Raw genomic sequence first — 15,987 nt, 5'->3', positions numbered from 1 at the left:
TTTCAAAGGGATCTGTAGGAAATGACAGAAGTTTCATTTCCAGCAATTTTGGGGAAGAGATTGCATCCTAAGTCATCTTACTGAGGATGCTCACTAAATATCTTGCTAGCAGCAAGTGCAGAAAACGTGGGAGCCTATCACACTGTCACTTAGAACTCACAGCTCCTTTTATTGGCACTAAGAGCCTTATTTAGTCTCTGATCTTAACCGTGCCGCACCCTTTCAATACCCTTTCAAATAAGTGCCTTTCAATACAATGTGTTTTTGTGGGGCCACAGCAGGAGCAAAGGTGCCTCTCAGAAATTTGGGGGGGAGGAGGAGTGTGGGTTCTTTCTGTAAACTTTCCAACCATATTCCAGCTTTCCAAAGCCCAGGGAATGAGCAGCATCAGTTACCTGGCCACTGAAAAATCCTGAGAGCTGTCAGATAGTAGGATCCACCGAAGCCAACGGGAAATGAAGGTATTAAGCACCCTCAACAAATGGGACCACAATCTCGCAACATATAACTGCAGGGAACTCAGCTTTATTTTGGAACTACTGGAGAGTCCTATTACCAACTGACCCATTTTTTTGCCTGCTTTATGGGGAGCACAAGTATTCAGACTGCCTTTCTTGCCAGCACTACATGAAGGCAGGAAACCCAAACATGTTATTGTGGTGATAACCACTGGCTCATTTACTCTGCATACCTAAGATAAGCTTCAGTGCTAAATTACAACAAACCACAGATTGCGAGATTTTCATGTTTGTTTAAGTACTGCCTGATAATGAGCACTGCCTTGGTTTTTTCCCCCAATGAAAATAAAATGTATATGAATTGCCCTTTGTTAAATACCTTGCTGCTTAAGTGCAGTAATAAAACGTTCTCTTCCTGATGAATTTCGCTGCAGCACTTCAGGTGACCTCCACAACTTCTTAAAGCACATGAACTACAACACATGGTTCATTGTCTGATAATCAGGGTAAAATGTCACCTGCAAGAACACTGCTTGCAACACATGCAACTTCCCACTGGGTAATTCTCTGTAACAATACAAGCATATTGTTGACAGAGAGAGTGCACCCAACAACTGTGTTTATACACTAATATTAATACTGAATTCTGCACTATTAAATCTCTCCAGGGATTTAGCACAGCAAGATGGTAAAGACTTTCATGGGCTATTAATTTTCAACACTCGCATTTTTGTTGGGCTTCCCACCCACAGGGTGACCACCAACAAATATAGTTTTGCAAAAATAAACAGAACCCCTCCCATTACAAATTAATTCGCCAATTTATATGTACAGGACCTTGTTCCACGTACACTTAACTAAGTTAACTCATGAAGCATCTTGTAACAATGATAACTACAACTAATTTATTTTTTTTCATTGACCCTTGTGTGGTTTTCTATTACACAGAAATAAACTAATGGACAATAAGTGCTTTGCAAAAAGCAAGTGAACATACCTCATGTACCTAAGATGCAGAATAATACATAGTTAGCAACAGAGAGAAAAAAAAAGAAGTCCTATAAAATCAGATTATCCAGTCTGGCAGTTCTATACCAAGAGTAGTTTTGCAACATTTTTTTTTTTAAACAAGGGAAGTTCCTTGAGCAATACACTCTGACCAAGATCCTTTTCATTACCAAAGTGCCTTTATTTCTTCCTCAAAACAACTCTTGCCACTTGCTAAGTCTGGCTGCAAACAAATACCCTTCTAGGATAGGACTATGTAGTGTATGCTCATGTCAGCTGAATGACAAGCAAAAACCAGTAAGCTTCTCTTAGCACTGCAGTAGCCTATAGCAACAATAAAGGAGGAGGCTGATAACCTTTTTTTATTCAAGACTGTTCAGGGAAAGGAGAGGTCTAAATTTAAAGAGGAGACAAGAGAGAAAATATAATCACACCTACTAATCAAGATCCTTCAAGAAAATACTTGCTCACCCCTTCTTACTCCAAGAGGACTTACAAAAGCATTCTTTGCTCATTTATGAAGTTAGCTTTTTGTCTGGTAGATCTGCATTTAAATATGAATGGCTTCACAAATAAGAACAACTGGTTCGTACTACAGACGTCAGACACGCAAAATCCATTTCCTACCATTTCAGCTCACCTACTAAACTGACATCGGGCTTAAAAATAGAAGACAGAATGATGCAATCACTGCGACTCCTTTCCATTTGACCTGCTTTCTAATTTATTTCCCAGAGTGAAGAGAAAGTGCTACTATCACTTCTACCACATGTAATCAGAGTTCCACTAAAACAAATTTGTATTATATATTGAATTTTTCATGAAGACAGAGTTATCTCTGCTCAGTAATTAAAATTATAAAATCACTTCCAGTCACTGAGCAACGTTAAATTTCTTTACACAAGTGCAGTTCTTTTACTTAAAAAACTGTGCTGTTCCTAAACATCTATTATAGAAAAAAAGACCCGAGGTTTGCACGATACCCACTGCACCAATGAACGTAGGGTATTCCAGAGATAGAGTCATGCAAACCCTTTGCCACCAGTTCCACCAGCTGACACTCTCACTTGACATCTGTTCTGTTCTGTGCTTGCTTATATTGCGCTCATTCCCATAAAATGTGATACCTACCAATTATACCACTACAGCTTAAACGCTCTGGCAAAAAAAAAAAAAAAAAAAAAAACAACAAAACAACAAACCATAAACCTGGAAAAGATCTGCAAGTGAAAATATGAGGAAGAATATGACCCCAGAAACACTGTAGCTTAATTTTGGAGCAAGAGCAAAAATAAGAAAGAAAAGAAAGTATTTACCAGGCCCTACAACAGTTTGAATTATCAATTGATTTGACTGTTACTACTGTTCCCGAGTAGAGGGCATCAGGATACCTCCTACTCACCTTCTTTTAAAGTCCACTTGATTGCTCCCGTCCTCTTGCTGACAGCATGCAAACTTCCATCAAGCGTTGAAACAAACAACAGTGTTTCTGGGACAGTTACTGAGCTGGTGTTCTGGAAGAGAAAAACCCATACACTGAATGTAATTATTTACTACAGAGTTTACTTATAACTGTCATACAGTACATTGCCTAGAACATCATCCTTCTTTTTAATCGCACAGATGGACAACTTTCTTGTCCCTTTGAATTCAGTGATTTTTTATTTTTTTTCTGTCACTGCTACAGAACTGCTTACTGTGCTAAGCTCCCCTAGACACAAACCGGGAGATGCTTTAAATGAATAATCTATCTACAACTCAACCTCCATTTTCAATTTTATATCAAAGTCTTCTTGTACTAGAGTTAGGAGAAACCAGAGATAGAGCTGATCTAGGAAAGAACTGATATAAAGACTGTGTGATAAGATAGCTAGGGTAAGGAATTTCAAAGCAGCTCACAGAACCTAAGTGTTAATGTCAAAGTGATGCTACTACCAAGTAAACAGAACATACTTTTGCCAAGGTTTAGTCCCCTAGAGATGAAAAGATATTGGCTGGGTAGAACATGGATAAATAAAACTGAAAGGTAATCAATATTCTACGGGGCTGACTGCAGCTGAGAGACATGCTGGAGCTGGAAGCATGTAGGCTGTCTCTGAGAAAGTGCAAAATATTTAGGATAGATGCAGCTTAAAGGCTAGAGGAAATCCATACTGTTAAGCCTCTTAATTGTGTTTTTGTACCTCATGTCTCCCAACACTGTATTTCTGCAGTAGACAGTAAATAACACTGTTTAAGAAAGTCCATATGTATTAAAACATCCACAGACATCTCCTAGAAATCTGACATTCTAATCATTCTGCCACTGGGGACACATCACTCCATATTTATGTGCATGGGTACAGAGCTGTTTGGTGCCTGCTGTTACTCCTATAGCAGGAGCAGCTTGCGAGCCTGGCTATTGCAGAGCATGTAATTTTATTAAAATGGCGTCATACAAACATCGAGGACTCAGAACTATGTAGTTGTCGTGGGAACAGTGAAGCTAAGTCCAAAGTGTTTCATTGTACAAAGCAGAAAAAACATGTTAATTTAATGTCTACTCTTCCTGCCTAAAGATGACTCCATACACCCTACGACCGACCTGTTTCCATTTACCAAGTCTCTAGTTATTGCTCAAGTAACTTGTCATTTGTAGACTGTATCTGCATTGCTCAGCTGCGTGCCACCTGCCACGTTTAGGAAGTTTCACAGTTAAATATAATTCTTAACCTACCACAGTTCATGAAATGAAAGTGTATGCATTTTATACAATTAATAATGTCTTCAATGACTTAAATTGTAAAAACCAATTACCAGTCATGTTAGAATTATTGCAAAGCAAAACACACAATTGCCAAATTAAAATGCATGGATATAGGAGTAACTTTCTTTGGAAAACTATACAGTTTTAGTGCAACTCAACTAAAGTGTTAGACTTTCAGGTAAAGCATAAAGCCAAAAGGATAATATAATAAAGTAATAACTGGCCAATTTTCAGATCACACCTAGAAATATTATACATGCTTCTTTCCAGTCATAATGGAAACAGCTGGAGCAGACAACTGTAAAACACACAGTGCAGAAAACATGAAAGTAAAAATCAACAATACACAAACCATAGATCAGAAATAGCTGCTAGAAGTCCAAAAAAAAGGAGATGTATCTTAACACATAAATATAATTTTCATTATCTGACATAGCTAAATTATGCGGGCTGCACAGACATCTGCACTTATATACTTCTGGAATCAAACTTTGCAGTGTTTGTTCAAACACGGACACTGAATAACAGTTCCTGTTACGCTGGCCTATAAAATACGCAGCTTGAGATGTTACTAATCAGAACTGAACTTAGAGTATCTTTCTAACCTAATGACCTGATTTGTATGCAAGAGCAAAGAGATGCTGTATAGTAGACTTATGAGTTCTCATTCTTTTGTATTATTACTTTTGTTAAAGCAAACTATTGTAGCCACTGTATCAAAGTAATTCAAGAAAATTTTGACCTTTAGGTCTTTTTGTACATGAACTCCCAAAACAACTTAGGATGGTGTAGCTGATTTATAATCATCTTGTCCAGTCTTCCCATCTTCCTCAAATAAGCATTTAACAAGTCAGATCCACTGATTCTGCAACCAGAAGGGAAAGATACAACCCACACTCCATTATCACACCCATTTGGGGCTGAAAGCCACCTAATTGTGAGACACAATCTGCCTCCCCAAGAAGATTTACTTTTTAAATCTGTCACTGCCTGGCTGCTGCATAAACCTATCCTTGAACAAAAACAAGAAAGGAAGCTTGGGGTTGCATGCTAGATATCTTTATAGCTGCTTTGATGCGAAAGATAGGGCTTCTTTGCAAACAAGGAACGGCTTCCTGTACAACACTGTAATAATCTAAAAATTACAGTAACTTCCTAGCCTGGCACACTAACGAGCAAGCGGGGCACTAACTGAGCACTGACAGTGCTCCTCAATTCTAAGATGTTGTCTTGCATCGGACTGACAAATTCCCTCACTCTTATCATTGGTGTGAGGCAATGAATGACAGTGCTGTGAATGCGGAGTTACAATATGAACATTTCGTGAGTGGGCTGTGATGTGGCCCCAAAAAGATACCAGTTCAAGGAATATCAGGAGTCTGAAAAGAAAGCTGCATTTGAACAGGTTTCTTTCCCTTTGCAGGCCAAACTGCTTGTGAGCTCCAAAAAATTAGAAGACTTGCAGATTGAACTGATCTCACCACGTATAAGCTATTTAAGCATGGAAAGACATCTTGATTCCATAGGGTACCAGCAGTAGAACAACTATTAGGAAATCCTCCATATCTTAGAACATTTTCTCCATAGAGTTACTTCCTCTTTGGGTAACTCCAGTAATATATACCGTTTATGATTTTATTTTCAGTCTTTCCAAAATCCTTTTATGGCTTTACTGCTACAGTGGAGCTCAGTTCTGACTTCTTTCTCTGGCTCCCAGAGTCTGTCATTCATAAATTCATAAATTAATACATCAAATTTTACCACAATCATCCCAGCTTTCTGGTTTGCTTTAATATTCAACAAACAATTGGGATTAGCAGAACAGGGAATTGTCTATGTTTTTCCTTCCCATGGAACCAAATTCATCTCTCCTCCACCCAGGCAGTGGTGGGGGAACACCCTAACGTGTGACATCATACAAAATGCCAGCTCACTTCTGATGCTCATTTTGTATAGGGATTAGATCTTGAGATGTAACTGACAGCAGTCATCCTTAAAAACATATCTATACGTATAGCCACATACTAGCCTAGAGATGCTCATGCAGTCATTACTAATGATTCTGCTTTCAACCTATTAAGAAAGGGCAAAAATTTGAATATTCACTGGAAACAGTGTTGTGATGAAAACAAGAAGCAATGGATGGTGGTCAAAATTTATTCCAAATTAACCTTTGTGCAGTAACATTTTGCACTCATATTAATTTTCACTTGAAGATCTCAACACATTTCACAAAAAAAACCCCACCCCCAAAGAATTCTAGTTAACAGTGATTCATGATAGGTAAGGAATTTCTTCCTCCTATACACAAAAATGTTGAAAAGCTAGTTTACTTTTAAGCTAATACATACTTAATGCACACACACAAAAAAAAAAAAAAAAAAAAATCAATATTTCCAGGCTTTTGTTTTGGATAAGATGTAACGGTTATTTAATTTCTTTAAATATTACCTGAGGAGCTTACAATAAATGAAATAACAATAATAACAATAACAATTACAATAAATTAAATAACCTGAAAGCCTTAGTTGCATAAAGCTGTCTGGAGGGCTCTGGGCTTACAAAATAGAAACAAAACAAAAAAGGTGAACCAAAGACACTGACTGAATGTTCCAGCTCTGAATTTCAACTAATTGCACAAACAAACCGTGCCCGCCAGGTTAACTGCATTTAATTAACCATCATTCTCAACGCCAGATGTTGCCCAACATCAGAGAGCAGGTAGCTGTTTAACGTGCATACTGCATATCTGTGCAAGTTCAAAGAGGAAATCACAATGAACTGCAAAATTTGAACAACTTCTTATAAACTGTTTTTTCCTCAGACTTTTAACAAGCACATTTCAGCTTTCTCATACCAAACAAATGTGTATTTTTACTGCAGCCGTACTCACAAAAAATCCCTATTTCAGAGAATTTAATTCTTCTTACATCAGATTCATAGATAAGTCAGAAAACATTTTTAGGCAATATTTCAATACAACAATGTATATGGTATAAATCCTGTACATTATACACCACAGGGAACACAAGAAATACCTGTTTCTCCATGAAGACTTATCTACCCTAAACCTGCTCCACGAACAAAAACATTTAATTTAAAAGACTGGAATGACTCTGTTTGTTCTTCTATCAAAAAAGATACACCAAAACCATCCGTTATACAAACCAAACATTTTAGTTAACAAACACAGTGAAACTGCATCTAGAGTGAAGCACAGTAAGCTGAGCAAGAACACACAACTGTTAAAAGCAGGAAGTGAAAATTATTGAAGTTCCTTTAAATTCCAGGTGGGAATTTGACACCCAAAATGTAAGGGCTAGTGTTGAAGTTTAGTTGCAAATAAAATACAACATATAGCAAATCCACCACATCTTCCATTTATACAGACTAAGATTGTTTTTCTAGGCTACTTTTCACTCTCTGTGCAAGTTTTTCTTATCTTTTACCTTCTTATCTTACAGAATCAGTACATTCTCCAGAAAGCATGTTCTCTTCCTGTCTTCTTATTGAGAAGTGAATAAAGCATGTATCATCTTCACAAAAAAATGTGCCTGTAAAATAACTACCATGATTATGGTTGGGTATCAAATATCAGTAATATATACCACATGGAACACTACTTGTTGTAGATGTGTAGATTTAACATTTTCATATTTAACATTTGAATATCTATTCGTTGTAGCATCGATGCTACAGAAATTATGGACTTAAATGTGAGCTCTGAAACTCTCATCAAATCAGTAACCAATATTGTCTTCCAGACTACTGACATTTTAGAAGGTTGCTAGTACTTGGGATCGAATAGAAAGTACTAACGTGCAAAAAGTTCCTCTGCGCGTTCTGCAGTCACAAGAGTAAGACAACTTTTCTGTACATCTACCCCCCAGATCACTTACAAGCTGAACGGTACAGAAAGAAAACCACAGCTGAAGAAGTTATTCCTGCAAGTTTCTGTTGAAAACCAGATGAACACCTGAATGTTGCCCACAGGCAAAGTGACCTAGAAAGCTCTCAGATATGACTAAGATCATGAAATTACAATAGCTTTTTTTAAGTTCTTCAGTGTAGTATCCTTGGTTTGGGGGGGGAAAGTGCCACTCCCAGCTACCACTCTTTTGGTGCCTACCACCACTTCGAGGTTAACAGGGAGACGTGAACTCTTCCTGGGATGGCAAGTGCTTACAGCATTCGCAAGCACGAAGAGAACAGAAGAGAACGGTACTCTGAAAGAGGCTATTAGGTCTATCGAGCCAGAGAAACCACCTTCTCTTCAGAGGGCTCTGGGCCCATTTCTGCTCACTGCCCAAGCAGGCTCACTGGGAGCGAAATCAGCACAGAGGCACACAGATTTCACTGACAAAAGGATTCTGCCACATGCGTGCATCTTTTTTCTTCAAAATACAGTTAGGCAGCGTTGCCACTCCTGCTAAGCTCATGTTCTCCGCTCTAACTGGCTTTGTCTTAATACCACTTTTTTCTAATGCTTTCCTACACCTCCCCCAGAAGTCTGTGTTTAAGTTTTACTGCTTTTGAAGGGCTTGCTTATATTTAGCCATCAAAGTCGCATTGATGTGGTCACTGCAACCCTGTGTGTCAAAGGTACCACCTTCTTTGGGTGAAAGACTGAATATAGGGCAAATTTCATTAGCTCTTCCTGTACTTCTAATGTTGTATTTGCACACAGATAAAATACATAAAATACCATATATTAAAAATCTTCCATTCATTCATTCACACTTTTCAAAGCATACCATATCATACAGTTGACATTAACCAGCTGAGTAATACACTGACACTGCTGAAGTTTATGACCTAAATTAAAAAACCCAGATGAGTCTATAGACTTTGCGATACAATGTTGTTAATTTATTTTGACCAATATCCACAGTAATCACTTGGAGAAAAGGCTAGGGAGTTAGTATAACAGAATGGAAACAAGGTTTTGTTCTTTCAAATTGCATAAAATAATAGACATAAAAATGAACAGATTATTTAAATAATTACCTGTGTTTCACCCAGACTCAGAAATAAAACACAATTCCTCTTGATTTTATTAATTACTTTTATCAGTGGCTAAAGACTGCAGTATCAAGGTTGCAAATACTCAATAGACTTTATTTTGAACACAAAGCTTTATAATTAATTGATTAATGGATTAATTAAAGCCTGGAATTAGCACTGTTATGAAAAGCTATGAAAATTATAAAAACCTGTATGTACAAGCCAAACTTGTTTTCATTTTTGTGTGGAGTGTGTAAGAGCATTTTCCACCACAAAACCCATAATAATCTCAGTCCTGAGACAGACTCTTTATAAATACTGGTATACACAGATATCATCCTCCCTGCAGGGGTGGGGTCTCAACTGTTGTGATGCAATGCAAATTCTTGAAATAGATTTTTGTTCCATACTGCAATTTCATTTCTGAAGAGATACAACAATTGAATACAAGAAAAATACGTCAGGACATGAAACAGCTGAGCAAAAAGACCTTAATTTAGTGAACAGAGAAAATGAGTCAGAAGGAAAACCTGGTCTGGCTCTTCTTTTATTTTATCTGAAACTGCAATAATGTCTATTTTAACAACTACCCTCTTTGGAATTCAGTGAGAGCTTCCCCTGCCCTGAAAGTCTGTACTCATAAAAATCTGCCACCCCAACAGTGATGTTAAGTGAAGGATTTACAACATTTTGAAATTATTTGAGGACTGCTTTAGAAGTAATTTTTAATAATTTAATTCGAAACACAATTTTAATAACTTTCAAGTTCTCATTGAGTTAAACTTTGACAAATGCTCCGAAGTGCCGACTGCTAACAATCCGTAACAGCCTAAAATTTGGGACTAAACAGAAAATAGCATTTTTAAACTAGAATAGAAATATACTATCTAACAGAAATAGCATTTTATAAATAGAAATGCACTTGATAAATACTAGTTAACCCTGGCATAAGAATCTTCCCCTCCGTCCAGATCTACCACATCTTTAGATAAAATGTTTTAGAAATCGAAGTAACAAAATGATTCAAAACAATTCTGAAGGACTCATGGAGTCAAACGAAGGTCAGCGAAAGCTGTAGAACAAGTTCTGGTGTGTTTGTGTATGTCTACGCTACAGTTCAGTGTCAAAGATGATATTATCTCCAGTCACTGCAACATTTCCAATTTTTTTAAGGGTTAGCAGAGCAATGCCCTATTTTGTTTTATTGCGTTAGAAGAAAACAGATCCCCACAGGAATAACTTGTGCCGTTAATTTACTTGCTTAAAATCAGTACTTTTGAAATGCAGGTCACCGAGTATGCACAAATCCCACTGAAGTCAGTGGAAACAACAGATAGAAAGAAAACCAGGCCACTCAGTTCAGGTTATTGTTCTGTAACCTAGAAATACGTTTTGCTGTGGGGGTGATACCACAAGAGGTTCTTCAACTATGAATAAAGAACAGGAACACACTTCACAGTGACACTGGGTTTGTGACGGCATGTTGCTGACTCCGAGAAGTGTTACCGATTTCATAGAAATAATTGAGTACTCACTAGTAAACAAACCACAGTGCCATGTGTTACCAGGTAATAATTTTCTCTTTTGTGAGTCTTAAGTAGGAATACATATGCACTGAACTTAATTTGTAAGGTCTGATGGATGATAAAGGATGGATGGTTTGCTAACTATAATTTACATCCTCATAATTTCTTTGGTAATGCCTAGCTTACCAAACAAAAAAAAAGTTGACAAGATATATAATCACTCAAGGAAAAAAATTTACATTCCTCATTCCATAATTAGCTTAACATACATCAGGCTGTACATTTGCATTTTACTAAAAAACTACTAAAAAACAACTTCAACATTAACAGCACCAGACACTTTCCTCCCAAAAAGAAAAGGCCTATACCATAATTTATGCTACTGGAACCACAACTGGTAAACCAATAAGGATGCAAAGCAAAATATTTTTAAACATTAGTGCACACTGCAAGCAACTGGCATATTCATCACAGACAGCGTATGATTCATTACCCCGGTTTTGACAGCTATCCTCTAATTACACTGCCAGGCTAGAGGCTAAAACTCACGATGCATAATGAAACCATGCCATGAAGAAAGTCTTCATAAAATTCAGTAAACTATTGGAGGGAGTTTTTCAGTATAACTAATAATGAAGTCAATATATGAAAGAGAGCTGACAAAAAAAAATCATATCTTCTTTAGAAAGTGAAATCAAATCTACAGATCTTTTCATCTTGAACTGAATTCCAACATGTCTTTGTTGGCTATTTCTCATCAACACTATAAGCCAGTTCCAGTGACTTTTCATTCACATGTCTATTCGTACTACAATAGGAAAAACTGAAAACTACGGGAGGTCCACTCCAGCTGTCCTCTGACTTGACCGAACTCTGAGTGGTGCTCTATACCATATACTCCCAGCTAAGTTTTCAGACTTGGGTCTCTCTGTAAAACCAAAACTTACTACAATATTCACAAGAACACCAGCAACCAAAATGAGTAGAAGGGCAGAGTTACAAACACATGACTTTACGCTCCAGAATAGAGCTGTCCATGACAATTTTAGGTGTACAAGCCAAGTTTGCATCCCCCCCCCCAAAAAACCCTAAACCACAATATACTATTTTTTTGAGAGACCAAGGAGATCTGCAACTCAAATAAAACACATAAATGTTAATTAACATAGTGATTGAAGACGTCCTCTTTAAAACCTCCTGCTGTCTCACATACGTTTTCATGCCTATCAGTTAACTGGCCAAACATCTCATGCTGAGATAAAGAACACATTAGAAGAAAAGACATCTGGCTAAGGCTGGGGTTTTCCCATGTCAAGAACAGCCCGCATGTGCTGCCTGGGCCTACCGTGTAAGAGAGCACTGAAACCAGTCCCACAGGCTGCGGGAAGGAACAGAGCGATGTTATAAATGCCAGTTTAATCCCAGAGAGGCTGTTATTTTTGAGTTGCACTGACTCCATGTTACAAGAGAAACAGGCACAGTTTGGAATGTCCATGGCTCACAAAACCAAGGTTGTTTTCAAACTACAGAGAGCTGTAAATCATTACTGTATAATATTTACAGCGACTGCTTATTTACTGACAGCTCTATTGCATTTCTCATTGCTGCATCTGAGATGCCACCATTCTATAACGTGTTCCCATACATAGAATCATAGAATCGTTAAGGTTGGAAAAGACCCTTAAGATCATCGAGTCCAACTGTTAACCCAGCACTGCCAAGCCCACCACTAAACCATGTCCTCAAGCACCACGTCTACCTGTCTTTTAATACCTCCAGGGATGGGGACTCAACCACTTCCCTGGGCAGCCTGTTCCAATGCCTGACTACTCTTTTGGTGAAGAAGTTTTTCCTAATATCCAACCTAAACCTCCCCTGGCGCAGCTTGAGGCCGTTTCCTCTCATCCTATCGCTTGTTAGTTGGGAGAAGAGACTGATCCCCACCTCGCTACAGCCTCCTTTCAGGCAGTTGTAGAGAGCAATGAGGGCTCCCCTCAGCCTCCTCTTCTCCAGACTAAACAACCCCAGCTCCCTCAGCCGCTCCTCACAAGACTTGTGCTCCAGACCCTTCACCAGCTTCGTTGCCCTCCTCTGGACATGCTCCAGCACCTCCATGTCCTTCTTGTGGTGAGGGGCCCAAAACTGAACACAGCACTCGAGGTGTAGCCTCACCAGTGCCTACATCACTAGGGCAATTCCCAGAGCTATCCACTATCACCTAAATAACAAGAAACAGAGTTTCATCTTATAAAGAAAAGACAGGAAAGGAAGCCCTTGTATGAACATATAATATAAATTGTAGGAAAACACTTATTAAAGTTGGGATATAAAGTAACAAAGACTACATTTATCAGACAAAGAAAACACAGAGCAGGAGATCATCACCAGTACTCTTAAAAGAAATCTGTAGAAAATACAATTTGCAAAATCTTTAGGCAATCTCATGTTTTCCATGTTACCTCAATACCAAGAATTGTATGCCAGTCTTTTTCATGGGAATTTATTACTTGAGTGACATTGATAGTTCTAAATAAGCCTTCCCAGTTAAATGGGTTAATCACAGGTGAGATGACTGGGACTAAGTTCACAGAAATTAAAACTAGTTCTGAAAAGGGACTGAAGCAGGGAATAGATTGCAACCTGGAAGTCACAGTGAGGACTACAGCTGGCAGAGCATAAAGACGAGGGTAAGAGCTGAGAAAAGAAACAGAGAAATAGAGAACCCGAGATCAGATACTGATCTGAGGTAAGATGGAAGGGCAGGGAGATGAAGAGGACAGAGAAATCTAGAGAAAAAAGGGGCTGAATTCTACCAGGGCCTGAGTCTAGTTTTTTGTGACTATGCAAGTAAAATTACACAGAATTTAGTAATAATCTGTTGATTCGAAAAGTATTTTTAGTATTTAAAAATACTTCTTAGTGTTCTTATTGAGTAGCATTTTTAAAACTTCATGAGTTGCAAATCAGTGTTTTCCTTGCAAAACCTTGAACCCCAAACCTGTCAGGACCCTGAAGAGATCTCAGTCCAACCTTACAGTCCAGACTAAGACAAAGACATTAGCACTTTACAATAACGATTTTAAAGTAATTTTTGTTGACAGCTTGTATTTAATTTTTTTCCAGTTTCCTAATGAAGTAACAGCACTAGGTATGTTACACAGCTTCACTACTAAATGAGTTTACTTTTAAAGAAGGGGAGTGGAGCTATTATGTCCCAGGTGAAAAAACAAAGCCTTCAACTTCACTTAACCTGAACTGTAACCCCATATATTACACCAACATTTTCAGGTAACAATGAACAATCCATCAAAGAACATAACCTAAAACCTGCCACACTTCAGTATAAAGGAAACAGTAAATGCCAGGTGAGCTTTTCATTGTCCTCCAATCCTGAGAATTTACAAAGAACAGCACCGTTTAGACTTGAATTTTTGAAGACTTAGTTTTCCATCTCAGTTCACACATAGCAGACAGCACCCATTTTTAAGTACACTGTTTAGAATTATTACCTCCAGACAAACAATCTGCTCTGCATTCCATCTGCTTTGCACCAGTTTCACTGTTCCCTGTGCTTTTATTGCTCCACACAATACCTTATAACCTATTTCTTAAGAGGTTTTGTAGGGCAGTGAGTTGTGCACTTTGTCCTTCACCTTTGAATTTAGAACTGTAGTCTTTTTTGGAAACCAACCAACCACATGTACATTTAGCACATGTTGCTATCTTTGCTCTGGAAACAGAACGATCAAAATACCATAAGACGCTATACAGGGCATGTAGCTCATCGTTGGTATTCAGATATCAACATATATACAGTGTTGGGGTTTTTTTCAGAAAGAAAACAAGCCTCCCACTTATGAGATTATGAAGGGACAAAGCAAAGATCTTATAGCATGTCTCACTAGTTCCTCTATCCACCTACATAGTTTCAGCTTCCAAAAGTTTCTTTGTCCTACTTTCATCAATGACTTTATGGGAAATTAACTGTATTTTTCTATTTCAAGGATTATTATATATGCTACACGTTCAGGTATGGCGTTAGGTGCAACACCGTACGGCACAGAAGCAGGTACACAGCTGAGCTCGATCAGGCCGGTAAACTGCAGCCCCTCACCCCTGCGCACCCAGCCGGGCACACGGCATTAACGACAGTAAAACGGACAGTGCGCGGGCTTCGCCGACGCGGCGGGCTGCGGGCACCTACGGCAAACTTTCGGCAAAGCCCCGTCCGTCCGTCCGTGCGCCCCCCCGGTTCCCCTCTCCGCGGGCGGCGGGGGCGGCCTGCACGGGGCGAGGCCTCCCCTGGCCCTCACCGGCCCGGCCGCGCCCGCACCCGGGGCGAGCCGTGCCCGCCCTCCCCCGCCGCGGCCGGGCCGGGGCCACCGCCGCTCTCCCTGCCCTCCCCGCCGGCCCCCCGCGCCGCCGTCCCTGCCCCCGCCCCCGGCCCAGGCCCGGCGGGCAGAGCTCAGCCCGGGCCGCGCCTCGCTCACCCCGGGCCTCGGCGAGAGCAGCAGCAGCAGCCGCAGCAGCAGCACACCCCGGCTGAGGAGGCGGCGGCGCGGCTCCATGGCTGCCGGCCGCGGGGGCTCCGCGGGCGCCGGGCCGGCTCCCCCGGCGCGGCGCTGGCTGCCGGCCGCAGCGTGTCCGGCGCTCCCCGCGCGGCGGGGCGGGGCGGGGCCGCCCGGCCCGGGACACCGACGTCAGCGGCGGGCGGCCCGGGCCGCGCACGGGCACCCACCGGCCGCGGCGGGAGGCGCTGCCCGGGCGGCCTGCGGCGGCGGGGGGCGGCGGGGGTCGCGGCCCGGGACGGGGGGAGGCGGCCCGCGACGCCCCGTGGCCTCGTTCTGCGGCCGGAGCCTCCCCGTTTGTGCCAAGCCCCGACAAAACGGCAGCCGGCCCGGGGGGGCTCGGCCAAGAGCCCCGGGCGCGTTAAGCGGCGGGGTGCAGTGACAGCTGGCTGCTGCGGGTTTTTTAAAAACACCTTATGGGTAAATTCAGGCTTAACGAATAGCCTCCCTCCTCCAGCACCGCCCTGCCCGGTAGAATTTCCCTATTGATTTTTTTTTTTTGCTTTCAGAGAAGATCAGGCCAAAGTTATCTGGCATAGCTCCTGTTTGGGTAAAATCACTGTTGACCCTGGTGTGCGTCGCAATGCCTTAAATAAACGCAAAACCAAAGAACATGCCTCTTTGAACCAAAACCCAGGTCCAAGCTCCCCTGAACAGGTAAAAATAAACACAAAAAA

At 40.5% G+C, this 15,987-nt stretch overlaps 1 protein-coding gene across 3 annotated transcripts in view; it reads right to left on the bottom strand.

Annotated features, from left to right (window-relative positions):
• Nucleotides 1–15,366, bottom strand: part of ERN1 (endoplasmic reticulum to nucleus signaling 1) — a gene marked incomplete at its 3' end in the record, with an annotated part of 38,948 nt that extends 23,582 nt beyond the window's left edge. For all 3 annotated transcript variants that reach the window (XM_082326998.1, XM_082326999.1, XM_082327000.1), the window contains exons 1-2: nt 15,233–15,366; nt 2,869–2,980 (exon numbers count right to left, since the gene is read on the bottom strand). In XM_082326998.1, the coding sequence (XP_082183124.1) occupies nt 2,869–2,980; nt 15,233–15,310 (190 nt within the window). In that variant the 5' untranslated portion in view covers nt 15,311–15,366. The remainder of the gene's footprint in view (nt 1–2,868; nt 2,981–15,232) is intronic.
• Between the last annotated feature and the right edge of the window lie 621 nt (nt 15,367–15,987).

Source organism: Platalea leucorodia, assembly GCF_965183815.1.
Source record: "Platalea leucorodia genome assembly, chromosome: 14".
NCBI lineage: Eukaryota > Metazoa > Chordata > Aves > Pelecaniformes > Threskiornithidae > Platalea > Platalea leucorodia.
Note: the sequence above shows the minus strand (reverse complement) of the source record. Positions and strands in the feature narration are given on the sequence as shown.